This window comes from Boleophthalmus pectinirostris, unplaced genomic scaffold, assembly GCF_026225935.1.
Source record: "Boleophthalmus pectinirostris isolate CB_2022bp ecotype Guang Dong unplaced genomic scaffold, ASM2622593v1 HiC_scaffold_16, whole genome shotgun sequence".
NCBI lineage: Eukaryota > Metazoa > Chordata > Actinopteri > Gobiiformes > Gobiidae > Boleophthalmus > Boleophthalmus pectinirostris.
In genome coordinates this window covers 12,624,621-12,639,211 of record NW_026571095.1, presented here as the reverse complement: position 1 = coordinate 12,639,211, position 14,591 = coordinate 12,624,621, and the positions used below count along the sequence as shown (strand labels likewise).

At 44.8% G+C, this 14,591-nt stretch overlaps 1 protein-coding gene across 3 annotated transcripts in view; it reads right to left on the bottom strand.

The window, feature by feature from the left end:
- Positions 1 to 14,591, bottom strand: part of LOC110157604 (zinc finger protein 521) — a 141,001-nt gene that overhangs the window by 74,688 nt on the left and 51,722 nt on the right. For all 3 annotated transcript variants that reach the window (XM_055152126.1, XM_055152124.1, XM_055152125.1), the window contains 2 exons: positions 4,909 to 8,396; positions 4,726 to 4,810 (listed from right to left, as the gene is read on the bottom strand). In XM_055152126.1, the coding sequence (XP_055008101.1) occupies positions 4,726 to 4,810; positions 4,909 to 8,040 (3,217 nt within the window). In that variant the 5' untranslated portion in view covers positions 8,041 to 8,396. The remainder of the gene's footprint in view (positions 1 to 4,725; positions 4,811 to 4,908; positions 8,397 to 14,591) is intronic.

The window sequence follows — 14,591 nt, the reverse complement described above, 5'->3', positions numbered from 1 at the left end:
AAATAAGGGCTAATCAATCAATTCAATGAATCACATCAAATTGCAACTGTGTTCCTTGTATGTCATTTTCACAACTTACAGAATTTTGTTATGTATTTTGTTATATATATGGAATCACTCTACAGTTTTTATCACAATTTCTTCGCAAATAGCTACTTAATAATCAAAAACATGAGCACCTGTCATACATGCACTTAAAGTAATGAGCCATTCTTATTGCTGACACAGTAAACATAAACTTGCATAGACAACTTTACAATTGTATCAAAAGCAAGTGATCATATCTATTGAACTAAAATGTACCACATAATAAACCTGTTAAACTCCTCACTGATCATTCCTCGCATTTTTCAAAGTCAAATCCCAAGAGGTGCCCAGTGAGGGGGGTTACAGAGTCCCCGTATCGCCATGGAGACATCAACCCTGAAATTGCGATGCAGCGCAGGGCCCGGCGCTGTTCTGGAGCTCCCTGAGTTTGTCCAAACAGTCTGTATGAACTGAGAGCATCCGATATTTTCTAGTTCTGCTCACATGTTGGCCCGGCCTGTGAGGTGTGGGGAAATGTCAGGAAAATCGATAGATAAGGACCACATCACACCGAGCTTGTCTGGCCTAGCAACAGAGCATCCCCATGGCGATGTCAATTACCTTCTGCTTTACAAAAAAATAAAAAAACACCAGGAAGAGCATAACAGTCTCTGCAATGCTGTAAAACTTTTAATGCAGTCTCCTGGTTACGGTAAGGCATTTGTAGAGCAACTTTTTTTTCTCCCTTGTTTTCAAATTGTACAGGCAAGAATGTGTGATCGCATCAATAGATTTTTTTTCCCCCTCTTTTTCTCTTCTCTTCATGGGTGCTAGCTCAATCAGAGAAAGGTACAATGTAACAAGCGGTAAGGCGTGCATAATTGCATATTAGCAGCTACACACTTAGCTGCTCGGGGAGGTGGCTGCGCTGACGAAAAGAAAGGCGTTATTAATCACCAATTAATAAAAGCCAGCAGATCTTGCACGCTGAATATGGTTACGCCTGGTTTCCTTTGTTTCCACTGCGGGTCCAGGCCTTATTTATTTCATAGAATTGATCCTGTTGTGATCCGGTCTCACAGGAGTGATATGAGTAGCGTTGGTTAGCAGATTACACATGTATGTGTGTTCGATGAATGAGGCAGTAATCCACAGTCAGCCCTGCTTTCATCAGAAAGCAAAAGGAACAACGAATCACAACATATCGTCTTAAGCGTCACAATAACAGGGAGGTTTAATATAGTGGTGAATGTGTAGCCACCAGGCAGAGACATGTGCTTGCCAAGCAGCTGCGAGCACCAAACAAGAGGAGAAACATCATTCAGTGGCCATAACAAGAAATAAAACTGAACAGGACTTTTAGCTCTAAACGGTGCCATGACACGTCATTCTGTTTTATCCCCTTTAATGTCAACATGGAATCAGAGTGAGTGGACCATATAAGTGAACCCAGATGAAAAGGACACTGAGAAGACACTGATTGAGGAGAGAGGAGAGAAGGAAGCATGGAGGAGACAGGGAGACAAGGGAGAAGGAGAGGGGGAGTGGGGAAGGGAGGAAAAGAAGGCATTAGAGTGAAAGGAGAGAAGGGAGGAGGAAAGCAGGGAGGATAGAGAGCTAAAGGCCTCTCTCTGCTGCAGCCTGGTAACAGCCCACAGTGGCTGCTTCACACAGAGCGGCCAGCTGTACAGCAAATGTGTCTTTCCCTCTCCGCCCCCGAACCTTTGCACCCCTCCAGTGCCCCCCTCTGCCCGGGCCGCCCGGGCCACTGGCTCCTCTCAGAGAGAGAGAGCTCCTCCCTGACTTGGCTTCAAGCTCAGTGCTGTCACCAGCCCAAAAATCTGTAGAGGTGACCCCGCACAAGACTTTTGTGGGAGTGGTCTGGTTTGTTTGTGACTGTCCTTCTGAGTACTGCCACTTTGGCTCGGAGCTGTTTGGAATGGACTGGGGTGAGGGTAAATTGGATTGAAAGCAGATAGAACAGAAAGGCAAATATCCTTTTCACCTTTAAAAGCTTTTAAGACAGTGGCCTTGCTACCAAACATGTCAGCACTGTGACAAATCTACACGGGGACATTTGAAACAGAGCGATAAATGGGCCACACACACCCCCCATGAGGCTCCAAATGTCAGAGTTTACAGTGGGGTCAGAGAGAAGCCATGGGGCAGCGGGCGGCCTGCTGATAAAACCAAACAGGCTTTTGTGTCAATGAAAGACCTTCAAAGGTCCTCTCAAAACAGCCCACTTTGTGAGAGCATGTGCTTGTAAATATTGTGTCCTTTGCAATTACTATGAGCGTCAGGGCAAACGGACAGACCTGCTTTTCATTTCAAAGTGCCATTTCAAAGAGTAGACTTGATATTGACTGCAGCAGCTGAAAGCTGTATAAATCTGTGCATCTCCAGAGAAACATCGGACACCCTCAATTCTGTAAGTGTGCCATGCCAAAAAAACTCTAAACTAAAGAGTGGCCAGCTGTCTTCTGGCCTGCTATTAAATTGCTCCTTGGATGGTGGTGATATCATTTTTTCTCCATAGGAGGATCACACCAGGTCCCCAAACAGAGCGACCAGCTGTACAGCAAATGTGGACTGATCCATCTGGGCCCTCGCAGGCTGCGGCCTCCATCTTAAGACACGTGGGGCCATTCGGAGGCTGGCCCACCTCCACACCCGCCCGCACCCATGGCCTTCTCCATCTCTGCTCTTTCATTTAGCTCCATTATCACAGGAAATGTGGAGGAGCTGGGCACAGAGCTGCACTTTCTGTGGGCACATGGGCCGTCCTCATCACAGTGTAATATCCATGCATCACAATGTGCTGGCAGGCAGACAGGAGAGGCAGTCTGAGCACTCGGGCCCGAGGGGAGCTGCTCGGGGGGCGGCTGAGTGCACTCGCTGAAGGGCCACTATTGTATTACCAAAGGCAGCTAATATGGACTTGTCTGGGTGAGACAGGCTCAGGTTTTGTTGTTCCATACACTTAGCACTATGGTTATGTCACGCCACATCACTATATATAGAGTTATCAGTGTGAGCTGACACCATGGAGAGGGCCATGGATGAAAACAACACCCCTATGATTCCAGCGTCTGCTCCATTACCTACGCTAATAACGCTGACAGCTGAGCGAGATGACCCCAGCCCTGTCTCCCTCTCCTGTGCAGATGGCCATTAAAAGGAGAAAGTGTCCCTCTTTCACTACAGAACCTATTTAGCCATTTCCCCAATTACCTTATTTCTATGATTCGTCCCAAATTGGCTTAGCAATCCAAAGCACCCCAGTCTGCATTTACCTCCGCACATATGAACCACTTTCAACAACATTTCTCTTCTCCCTTTACTTTTTTCCCTCTTTTTGTTGCATGCACCAAAGACATTACCACCCTACCACGATTCCATCACAATGCCTCGTGAATCCTCTACATTTTACACATCGGCAAACAAACCCATGCCACAGAAACCCTTTCGAGATGCCAGATGAAAGCCGTGATCATGTTGAATACAAAGCTGCGGCGTATCAGAGTAGTAAGACATCAGACAATAACCCAATCACCTATCCCCCTGTTTTCTTAAGCTGCCCGAATTCCACTATTACGAGGCAACTGCGAGCTTGCGAAGCTGAAAGACATAAAATAAGCGGTAGGGGTGTTTGTTTTCGACCCTCCCAGTGAGCCGCCGTGCCTGCCTTTGCGAGAGAAAGGACTAATGCTGGTGTGCTACTGTATTAGGCACCCCCAGTAGAATAGTGGGTGAGCAGATCTCAAAGATGAATACAAAATACACACCTACATACCCGCGGCGTTGTCATCTCTCCCCCCTCCCTCCCTCACTCTCTTTCCCTCCCTTTTCCTTTTGCAAATACGGCGCGGCATCAGAAATCACAAATCACATGCTTCTGATTGTTTATGCACAAACAGTGGGTCCCTGATAGAATTGCCCGGCGCGTTTTAAAATTCACCTGCGCCCAGAAGCGTGTCCCGAACCACGGAGGCGGCTTGGTTCCAGATCAATGAGTCGCTCTCTCCCGCCGAAGACAACAGATAATGCAGTGTAATGAAAGATCCGCCAAACGAGCTGAATAAATGAATGAATAGAGGAATGTGAGAGAGGAGTTTCAGACACACACTAACTGCGGGCAAGAAAAGAGCTTTTCCAATTGTCTTTTTCTCTCCTCAAATGATTCGGCCTGCATACCAATCACAAGCACAAGGAAGGGTAACTATAGGTCTTTCTATTTGGTATGTCTGCCGTGCAATGTAGGAAATTAAATGAAAATAGTTTTGTCATTTGCACTGAACAGAGATTGACTGAAGTCTTTCAATGTTGCGGGTACATGTAAATCAGTTACATTGATTTGGTATGATATATTGTGCTGTAGTAGTGAATACTTTCAAGTGAAAGTAAAAATGTTGCATCACAAAGCTCCGTAATTACAGTAGTGCACAGATGAAAAAGCAACCAGGTTAGATTTAAATTACCCAGTTGCACATAGATATCTTTACTATTACTATTTTATTCAAATCTAGATGGAAAAGAAAATACATAAAGTAAAAATTATATAAATCTGAAATGGATAAGCTAAATAAAATGCAGTGAAATAATATCAAAGGTTAGAAAAAGGTGTAAATGTAAGAATAAAATGCTTTTATGTCTAGTCCTTCCAGGGCAGCACAAAGAATAAGAAAAGTGTCCTACCCAGCATGTGGTTGGCCACGTGAACCTGGATGTCCCATTCACTGTAGAACACCATCTGACATTTGATGCACTGGTAGGTCTTCTTCTGAAAATAACACAAAATTATAATTATCACAACATTTGAAAGCTACACTATATGCAAGTGGTAATTAATAAATGACTAAAGCTGTATTTCCACATTACCTCCTCCGTTTGTGACGGGCTGGTCCTGGGCATGGGGGACACTTGTGGGGTCTTGAGGTGTCCACTGTTGCTGTCCCCAGCCTGCTCGCGGTGCACAGTCTGCACATGGTTCTGCAGCTCAGCCTCACACTCAAACTTCACGTTGCAGCTGGAGCACCGTGTCTTCCCTGCAGATGAGGAGGAGGAGGATGAGGATGAAGAGGCTGAAGAGGCCACTTTGCCTTTGCCTTCAGCAGGACTCAGGCGTTCTCCTTGGATCCAGGCAGCTGTGACTGCAGGAGTAGTAGCACCTCCCTGCTGTGGAGGTTGCCTTCCCCCATTCACTGTTGGACTGGAGCTTTTGGACCCAGCGGCTGTCACACATGAGGCACAGAGTCCATAAGGCAGTCCGTTGATGTCCAGCTTCACTAAGTCCTGTTTGGAACGGAAATCTTTCAGACAGGAAGCACACTTAAAAGGTTTTTGGCTATGGTGCACCTGCTGGTTGTGGGAGACAGCGTTGGTGCGGCCAACGGGGTGATTGCTTGTCATGGTGCCTGTTTTTTGCATGTGGAAAGTACCATGGATTTTCAGCTCCAATGTTGAGGTGACTGTCTGCATGCAAACCACACAGCGGAAACCTGTCAGGGAGTTCCTCAGGTCGGGGTGCATCTGGCAGTGCTCTAAGAAGTCCTCCTCACTCTGCAGAGGCATCTTACAAATGCGACAGCTCCCTGTGTCCAGGCTCTTGCTGTGAGTGACTTTGTGCTCCGTGAGGGTGAGCAGCGAGGGGAAACGCTCACCACAGATGGGACACATGTAATGTTTGACTGGTCCAAGATGAGTTTGCATGTGCTCCCTTAGCCCAGCCTCAGAGAAGAACGTGCGGGAGCAGACATTACACTTGTGATTACCCTTGATCATCTCTGCTTTCCGTTTCATCATGGCACTCTCACCAGGACGGATGTTGTGGTCCCTTAACTGATGGTTTGTGAGGAGTGACTCCATGGTGTAAGACGCACCACAGATATCACAACCATACATCGGCTCGGCTGTGTCCACCTCCTCTTCACTGCCATCATGGTTATTTGGTGATTCCACAACGGATGCCCCCACTGCAGTTGTCCCGTGGCTGTTTGTCAAAAGACCTTGTAATTCTGCATCTTCCTTCGGCTGGGTCTCCCCACCGCTCAGAGCAGAACCATTAGCGCCACAGTTCTGCGCCTTCCCCTCAAACACGCAATGCTTCTCCCGGAGATGTTTCTCCAAAAGGACAATGGCATGGAAGGCCTTACTGCAGAAGCGGCAGTTATATTTCTTGCTGTGAGTGGTGATGTGACACTGCAGCTCGACTTCCGTTCCAAAGGATTCTCCACAGAATATACATCGGTGCGCGCGGCCCTGGTTCTCCAGATGGCTGTGTTTGACATGGAGCTGGAGGTCTGTCTCGTGCCTGAAGTCCCAGTTACAGGAGGTGCAGCGGTACACCTTCTTCTCATTGCTGTGCTTGACTGCCAAATGCAACTGGGTGGAGACCTTGGAGTCAAACACTTCCTGGCAGAGCGTGCAACGAAAGAAGACAAAAGTGTGCATGTCTAGGAGGTGCTTCTGCAGGTCGTCCACTGATGTGAACTGCTTATCACAGCTCTCACAGATGTAATACGTGGAGGTAATCGTAAAGTGAATGGTCACATGCTTTAGCAGAGACTCCTGGTTGGGGAACTCTTTGTTGCACTGCGGGCAGGTGAGTTGAGGTTGTAGACCATCAAGGTGCGTTTTGAGGTGGGTCTGGAATAGATCTAGGTTGTTGTACTTGGCTCCACATTGATTACATATAAATTCACTGCTGTTGGCACGTGAGGAGCTACTCTGCTTCAAGATGGCGGCTTGTTCCACAGATATGGGAGATGACGGACTGAGGGTGCGCAATGACTTCTTCCCATTGTTGATGTAATTGAGTGCCAAAGGAATGTTCTTGTGGTTCTCCTTGATGTGTTTGTTCAGCTTGAGCACACTGTTGAATATGGGAGAATTGGTGCAGTACGAGCACGAGTAGACCTCAACAATGGGTTCTTTGGGCGTAACAGCAAGCGGGGAATCAAATCTCAAGCTTCCGCCATCGCAGTGGGTCTGACGAACATGCTCCTCTAAAGTGGCCTCGGTTAAGAAGCCCATGAAGCACTGTGGGCAGAAAAAGGCGTTGCTCTCCTTTGCGACAGGACTGGGAAAGCCGTGGGAGCAGCGGATGTGTTCCTGGAGAGCATTGAGATCTCCCAGGACCTCAGGGCAGAAGTTGCACTGAAGAAGGGCATCAGGTAAGCTAGCCAACAATGCAGCATGGTCCTCAGCATTATGTACCTGCTTTAGATGTTCGTTGAGATTCAACAACGAGGGCAGGACTTCCAGACAAAACTGGCAAGTGTGAGCCTGTTCAGGTTTGTCCAGATGCATGGTCCGGAGGTGGATTTGAAGAACTGCTAAGCTGGAGAACACTTGCTTGTTGCAATAGATGCAGCTGTAGGATACTTTGGGTTGTTTAGCAGATCGACCTCCATGATCTGTGTTTTGAGCTGTTCGCTTCCTCCTGCCTCTTGTTTTGGGGACAGGGGGTGCCGTCTCCACCATCGTTGAGCTGTCTACTGAGAGATTAGAGTCTGGTGTGGTACTAGAGACTGAGGTGTAGCCCACTGTGAGCAAAGACGGGCTGTTGCTGTGATTGCTAGACTCTGGTAGCTGGTGGATGTCCATGTGAGCATAAAGGTCTTCCACAGACTCAAAGTGCTCGGAGCAGATGGCGCAGGTATGGCCCTTCCTGTCCCGGCTGTGGGCCTGGTCTATGTGGGTGAGCAGGGTGCCCTCGTCGCTAAAGGGTTCGTGGCAGTAGATGCACTGCAGAGTGGCACCAAGGCCCCCATCCTCTGACGGCGAGCACTCTGGGTGGCACTCCGCGATGTGCCTCTGAAGCTCTTCCGGGACATCAAAACCTTCTTCACACCGGCTACATTTCCGCGTCTCTTTCAGTTTCCAGTCATCCGTGCGGCCATCTTTACCCCGCTCATGGACCTGCATGTGTCCGTGGAGCGAGCTGGAGGATAGGAACCCTCGCCGGCACACGGGGCACTTGTGGGGTTTGTTGGAGGCGTGCGTTTTCATGTGGATTTTGAGGTGGTCGCTCCGAGAGAAGGCAGAGTCACATTCACCACAGTGGTACTTCTTGTCACCGGTGTGGAGTTTGACGTGTCTGTCTCTGCTGCGTTTGTGCTTGAAGAGGCGGCTGCAGAAGGTACAGCTGAATGGGAGCTTGTCACCGTGGCTTTGCTCGTGGCGTTTGAGGAAGCTCAGGCGACTGAAAGATTTGTCACAAAACTGGCAAGGGTACGGCAGGCCTGGCACTCCCTCCTCTTCACCAAAATCATAGTCCTCGCAGTGTCCTGGAGAAGTCTGGTCCTTACTGGAGGGCGAGGATGCAGGCCAGGAACATGATGGGTCATCCTCAAGATCAGCGCCGTCTGGAAAACAAAAAAAAAGGAAAAAGAACATTAAAACAGAGAAACTTTTGAAATGATAGACAGTGTACTATAATGCCAGTGTTGGCAGACATTCTTCCAAAAAGTAACTACTTTAAAACTTTAAAAATGTAATTGGTATTTCACTTTTTCCAATTTAAATTATATATCAATCTAAGTCATATTGGATGCACTTGCTCTTTGTGTTTTGCAGAAAATGCTCGAAATAGGTGTCTGTCACATTGGAAATAGTGTGGAATGAAGGATGTTAAATTAGCAAATTAGCAACACAGCAACTAGAAATAGTATTCTAACAGAACTAAGTGTAAGCAATTTAAGCAGTGAAGTTATGAAAATGAGTAGTGAAAGTACATGGCTTATAAAAAACTTGCAGCTGACTTTCAATATTTATTTTTGTTTGTGTGTGACTAAAGATTAGTTTTAATAAAAGTTACACAAAATGCCAAGCTAGATGAAAAATGCACAAGTACAGATTACAGAAGGTGCTTTGTAATACTGTATTAGCAACTCATTCGTCTCATTCTCCCCAATACAAAAGGTGGGACACCACTGAGTTATTTGTCATGGCAATTATAAAGTAGAGCTGTATGAATTAAGAAGTGTTGAGAACTTAGACCATTTTTTTTCTCCAGCGGAAACAATGCCTCTCCTTAGGTGTTATCTAAAAAGTTACATTTAAATATGCAATTTGAAGTATAATTAGAGAAGAGAATGAGTGGAAATACTTTTACAACAATTAACCTTGTATGTGGCCGCGTAATGGCTTAGCCCACTGTGACTCAAAACACAATCTCTCTGACATTTAAAGCCAGCGCCAGACAATGGGTGCACTTTAGGATGTAGAGCCTGCATGAGGTAAATTAGAACATTTCTATTATTCAGAAACAATTGCTAAATTATTATTTTTTTTAATATAAGCCCTTCGAATGACCTCAAAAAAAAAAAAAAAAAAAAAAAAAATCATCAACATAGTATAGTAAGGGGAGAGATTGTAAAAGCGATCTAGATAGTATGAAACATATGCGTGGTGGCACCATTTTGGTCAATATATATTACATTATAGCGAATGTGTTATTAGACTATTTATCAGTGTGGTCGCCGTGAGCCCACCGACACTTGATGGATGAGCTTGTCATGTGATACGCGGGAACAAGGAAGTAGGGGAGGAAACGGATAGGGCAGAGCAAATGTGTGGTTAACAGTATCTCTCAAGGACAAGAAGGTGTCCAAAATATGTCCAGACAGAACAGGCCAGAAGACCATGCACAATGTGTTTTAATGTGTCCCTCTTCAGCAGACTCGACTCCTGACATTCCTTTCCACTGTTATGAATGGAACAGGCACTTTCCACAAGTTCACAAGGTTACCGGCCATATCTTCCCCCCGCTGACACATTCTAAGTACTGCAAACTTCCTAACCTAAATAAAACTGTGAAATCTCAACCCAACAAGAGAAAAAAATGTGTGTCAAAAGGCCACAACTTTGGAATGGGAAAAACAAGAGGAAGCTGCAGAGATTTACGAGGGGGACAAAGGAAAAGCACACGCTCCTTCCAAGATCCAAACCACTCTATATTCTCCTCCGGTTGACACGTCCAGGCCTCCCCTCTCTATCTCCATCCCTCTCTCTCTTTCTCTTGCGGTTGTTTTTGCTGGGAGATCTGCCCTTTGTCAGGATATCATGCCCTTACGGAGCACTTACCCCCATCAGGGCCTATCTTCAGGAAACAGATGGGGTCGGAGGCCATTCCTTTGCCCCTCCAAACTGCTGAAAGCGCCACATCCAGAGCCCACCTCCACACCGCGGCCCTCCCGGAAACCTCCCACCCTTGGCAAGGTGCCCACTCCGTGCGCACACAGTCAAGTCAAGGAGCACAAAAACACTGTTGATATAGTTCTTTCTCTTTATCTGCAATGTTTTCGCAGTGTTTGGTGGTGGTTGGAGGGAGGTTGGGTGACTCAGTGCTATGCCCTCCTCCACAGAGGGGGTGGATGGCCTCTCCAGCGCAGCACTCCCAGGATATAGAGAGGAGAAGACGGTGCAAGAGAAAAATGACCCCGGCCAATGCCTTACAGTGAAACGCATTGGCTTGGAGACAATAGTGAAGCAAACAAATAAATGGGCTTGTATACATGGCTAAATGAAATTCTACATAAATGAGCATGACTTTGCCCTGAGACATTTTGAGGCTGTCAGGACAGCATCTGTCTTCTCCAGTGTTTATGCTGTTGACCTGATGTATGATATTCATTTACTGCCTTTACTTGAATAACAAATATGGTCATCTAGTAGAAGAGCAAATATGAACTTATTCAAAATAAATGTGTTTGTGAAATAAGCCTAACAGACAGCTAAAAGTGTCCTACTGAGCCGTATCATGACATCATGGGCCCAAAGTGAAGTTTGTAACATTAGACTGAAGAGGGAGGAAAGTGAACCATTTCACATCTGGTTTGGATCATGTAATGTTGAGTGTGACAGACAATGCCTCCCATAGAAACTGCTCTTGTGGTATCCACAGCACAGAGCTAAACCTACACACATACATGAGCACAGCACACAGACACTAGTGCAATGTGTGAACAACTGCAGATGAAAGAGCAATCTTCCTCCAGAGACCTGAGGAGGAAAGAGAGAGACTTGTTTTTTTCCTTCTACACCCAGACGAGAAGTGTCCGGGCCCAGGCAGCAGCCTGAGTAAATAAAAGAGGGCCTTACTTCCCGGTCCCCGGGGCCGCAGGCCTGTGCACGCCAGCGCTCTCTGTGCCGCTGCCAAAGGGGATGCTGGGGCCTGAAAAACTACACCCCACAGCTCAAGGGCTGTCTTTGTTGGTCTGCCAAGGCCTTCCTGAGCATCCTCCAGCCAACAGCCTGTCCCGTCCTGGGAGGAAGACCTCCATCTTAAGGCCTGTCCCTGCCCCCTGCTTCTCTTTTAAATGTCTCCTATGGAACACAACAAATCAGCACAGAGCTCCTATGGTCTGGACCAAAAGTCCAGCTCAGCAGTAGCGTTTCAAAGCAGGCTTGCTGCAGCAGCATTAAGGATGTAAACACGCCTCACCTGAACGAGGAAGTCATGAAGTGTTATTCCAGCATTCTGCTCCTCCTCAGTCTGAGCCACGCTTCCTCTGTCCACTCCATTTATAGCTCACTTTCCCAGAGTAAATATCACTGCTCAAATACGGAGCTAATGCTGGGAACAGGTAACTTTACTATTTGTGTACACAACACTTTCACAACTCCCCCACAATGTTCACATTCATGCAATTACCATATTAAACATTTAACAAGAATAATATATTTTAGGAACTGCTCATTAATTTTCCTGACGCCACTTCTCCCTTTGGACAAGACTACATATGGTGGCATGTTTTTTTTTCTTCTAAATGCAAAAAAAAAACAATCACAAGTTTAAAATCCAGTTGCCAAAAATCTTAACAGTGCGAACAAAGAACTTGCACAAATACTTAGGATTTCTACAATTCTAACAGTTCACATTTTATTCTCATTCTCTAGTAGCTTTAGCATGCAGTTTGAGGCAGCCACATTTGCTATAGCTCTGGACTCACTTCAGTTCTAGCTTATCACTGCCACCCAGCTTCTGTCCATTTTTCTGATTCCGAACGCCAAACTGTTATCCCGCTCCAGTACCTTATCTTATCAAAAAGTCATTCCACAATCACTTATCGTCCACACTCGCACATAAGACATAACTTTGTTCGGAAGCCATTGCTCTCACCATCTCTTTTGCCAATGCCACTTCTAACATGAATGTTTTGGAGATCTGCAGTTGCCTTAAGCTTGTGTGTGGCGGTGTTATTTGCGCTGCTTTGGGGACTGGGGATTCATTGAATAAACAAAAAGCTGACAACTTGTCTGATGTAGCACCCTGACCTCCTCTTCATATTCATGGCGAGGATCTTTTTACACTTAGAGGGAGAAGTAGTCAGACTGGTCCCAGGAGGAGATGTGCGTATGCTTTTTTGTTCACCGTTTTTAGATGCCCAAATAGTGACAACAAGCATGCGGTGTAGTTGTTTCATGTGACGCAAGCGTTTAGAATGTGCTCGCTTTTCAATGTACAAATTGGCTTTTGAATATGTGAACAAATTGGATTGCTATGATGATACTGATTATGATCTGATAGACACTTTTCATAATTAATATATAGTGTATATTGTTCAATATACGAAAGCTGGAACAATTTATTTGGGGTCAGTATCTATTGTATGCACATTTTCTTTGCACCACTAGGAAATTGTTGAATTGCTGAATGGCTGAATTAATAACTTCTACAAGTTTGTGTCAAAACCATACATTTCAAGTTTCAATATTATAATTTATTGTCTATATTTACTTCAGCAATATATCGCATTTCAAAATGTGTGTATCATGACAGGCCGAATTAAAACAAACAAAATTTCCATGTCAAAATGATCAGAAAATATATAAACAAAAGTACTGACTAAGTAATTTCTGGCTAATTGATTCGAGTCACTCCAAGCACAAATAACAGCATTCACAATTCACAAATTCAGCAGGTTTGTTAAGCCTTATTATTATTTGTTAGGAATTAGACCCCAATGTTGTCATATAAAATTGTGAGATGTGTGTATTTTATCTTACAACAACCATGTGATTGAACATTGCCAATATGCTTTAAAACTATTGTGAAAAGAAAAACAATTGTAGTCCATTTGTGTAGAAACAGAAGATGTTGAACTTTAATGCCAGTTTTTGTTTCATGTGAACAGCAGGCCTAGTAATTCAGAGTTTCAGTTTTATGCAGCTAAACCCTGGAAATGTGAGACAGGCCTCTACTTTGACAATGTTTAAATTCAGAGTCATAACGCTTCTGTTTAACTGTGCATATGGCTGAAAGGTTGCACTTGTCTCTTTTAATTTTTTTTTTTTTTTTTAATGTTTTAATGTCTTATTCTGTAAAGCTGTTCGAATGACTTTGTATATGTACCTGAGCTCTTCTGTATGAAGTAGAGGTAAGAAAATTACTTTTTTGTCACAGAGCTGACACTTGAAGAAAGATGCTGATTCAATCACACATTCATGCATTTTTGTGGTTTAATAAATATACCAGACTGTAGTAGTATGATTTCCAGTTACATCCGCTATAAACTGTGAAGATTCTATTGGAAAACGTCCAGCGCTGGCTTTGCACACAGAAGTCCTGTTTTAAGACATCAAATCTGGTCAAAATGAAACACTGATAATTCCCACACGGCTGCCAACAAAATGCCAGGTGGCTAGACATGCCTTTCCCTGCAATCCAGCAATATATTAAAACAGTGCTTGACTATTGCATACGGCACCAGCTGCATAGCGAATGTGTGTGTGGCTACTACTATTTTTTATTTTTTTTTTCTAAGCAAACACAATATGTTTTTTACACATCACTGAGAAATGTCAGGTCCCACTCCCCCTTTGCAACAGATCAATCACAGCACTCGGAGAAGAGAGGGAGGGTGAGACGAAGGGAGGGCGGATAAAATAAAGATTCACTTCCGAACATTTCATCAGTGGGGTTAGTCTGGCCTGACGTTGTGTCCATGGACCATACAACAAGCTGTAGTCAACGGGGAGCGCTCCCACCAAAGACATGGAACATCAAACCTCCAAATCCCAGCTGGCCTTTCTGTCCATTATTGTACACCAGGATCCATGGTGGGTTCACTGGCCTAAAAAGTGTGTATGGAAATTCCAGTTAGCTTACATGGTTTGGGCCCTCAAATACTCTTTTGAACTTGTGTGAATACTGAATAGTATTTAGATTAAATTGGAGAAATAGTTCTTTTTTAAATTAATTCAAAGACAGTAAAAGCCAATAATGCAAAATATGTAATAGGGGTGTAACGATATCCAAGTCTCACTATATGATATCATCATGGTATGAGCCTCACAGTATGATATTTATTGCGATATCGTGGGAAAGCTCATGATATGGTGGGGAGGCTCACGATTAGTGATGTAACAATATCCAAATCTCTCTTTCATGATATACATCTCACGGTACATTATTTATTGTGATGTGTGAGAGGCTAACAAAACTGTCAATACGCTACTTTTTCTTCTTAAAATGCCTTGACAAGACTTAATCCAAAGAACTAAGACTTAAAAGTGTTTAGAACTGTTATTTCTTCTTGTAGTCTACACTGAAATGG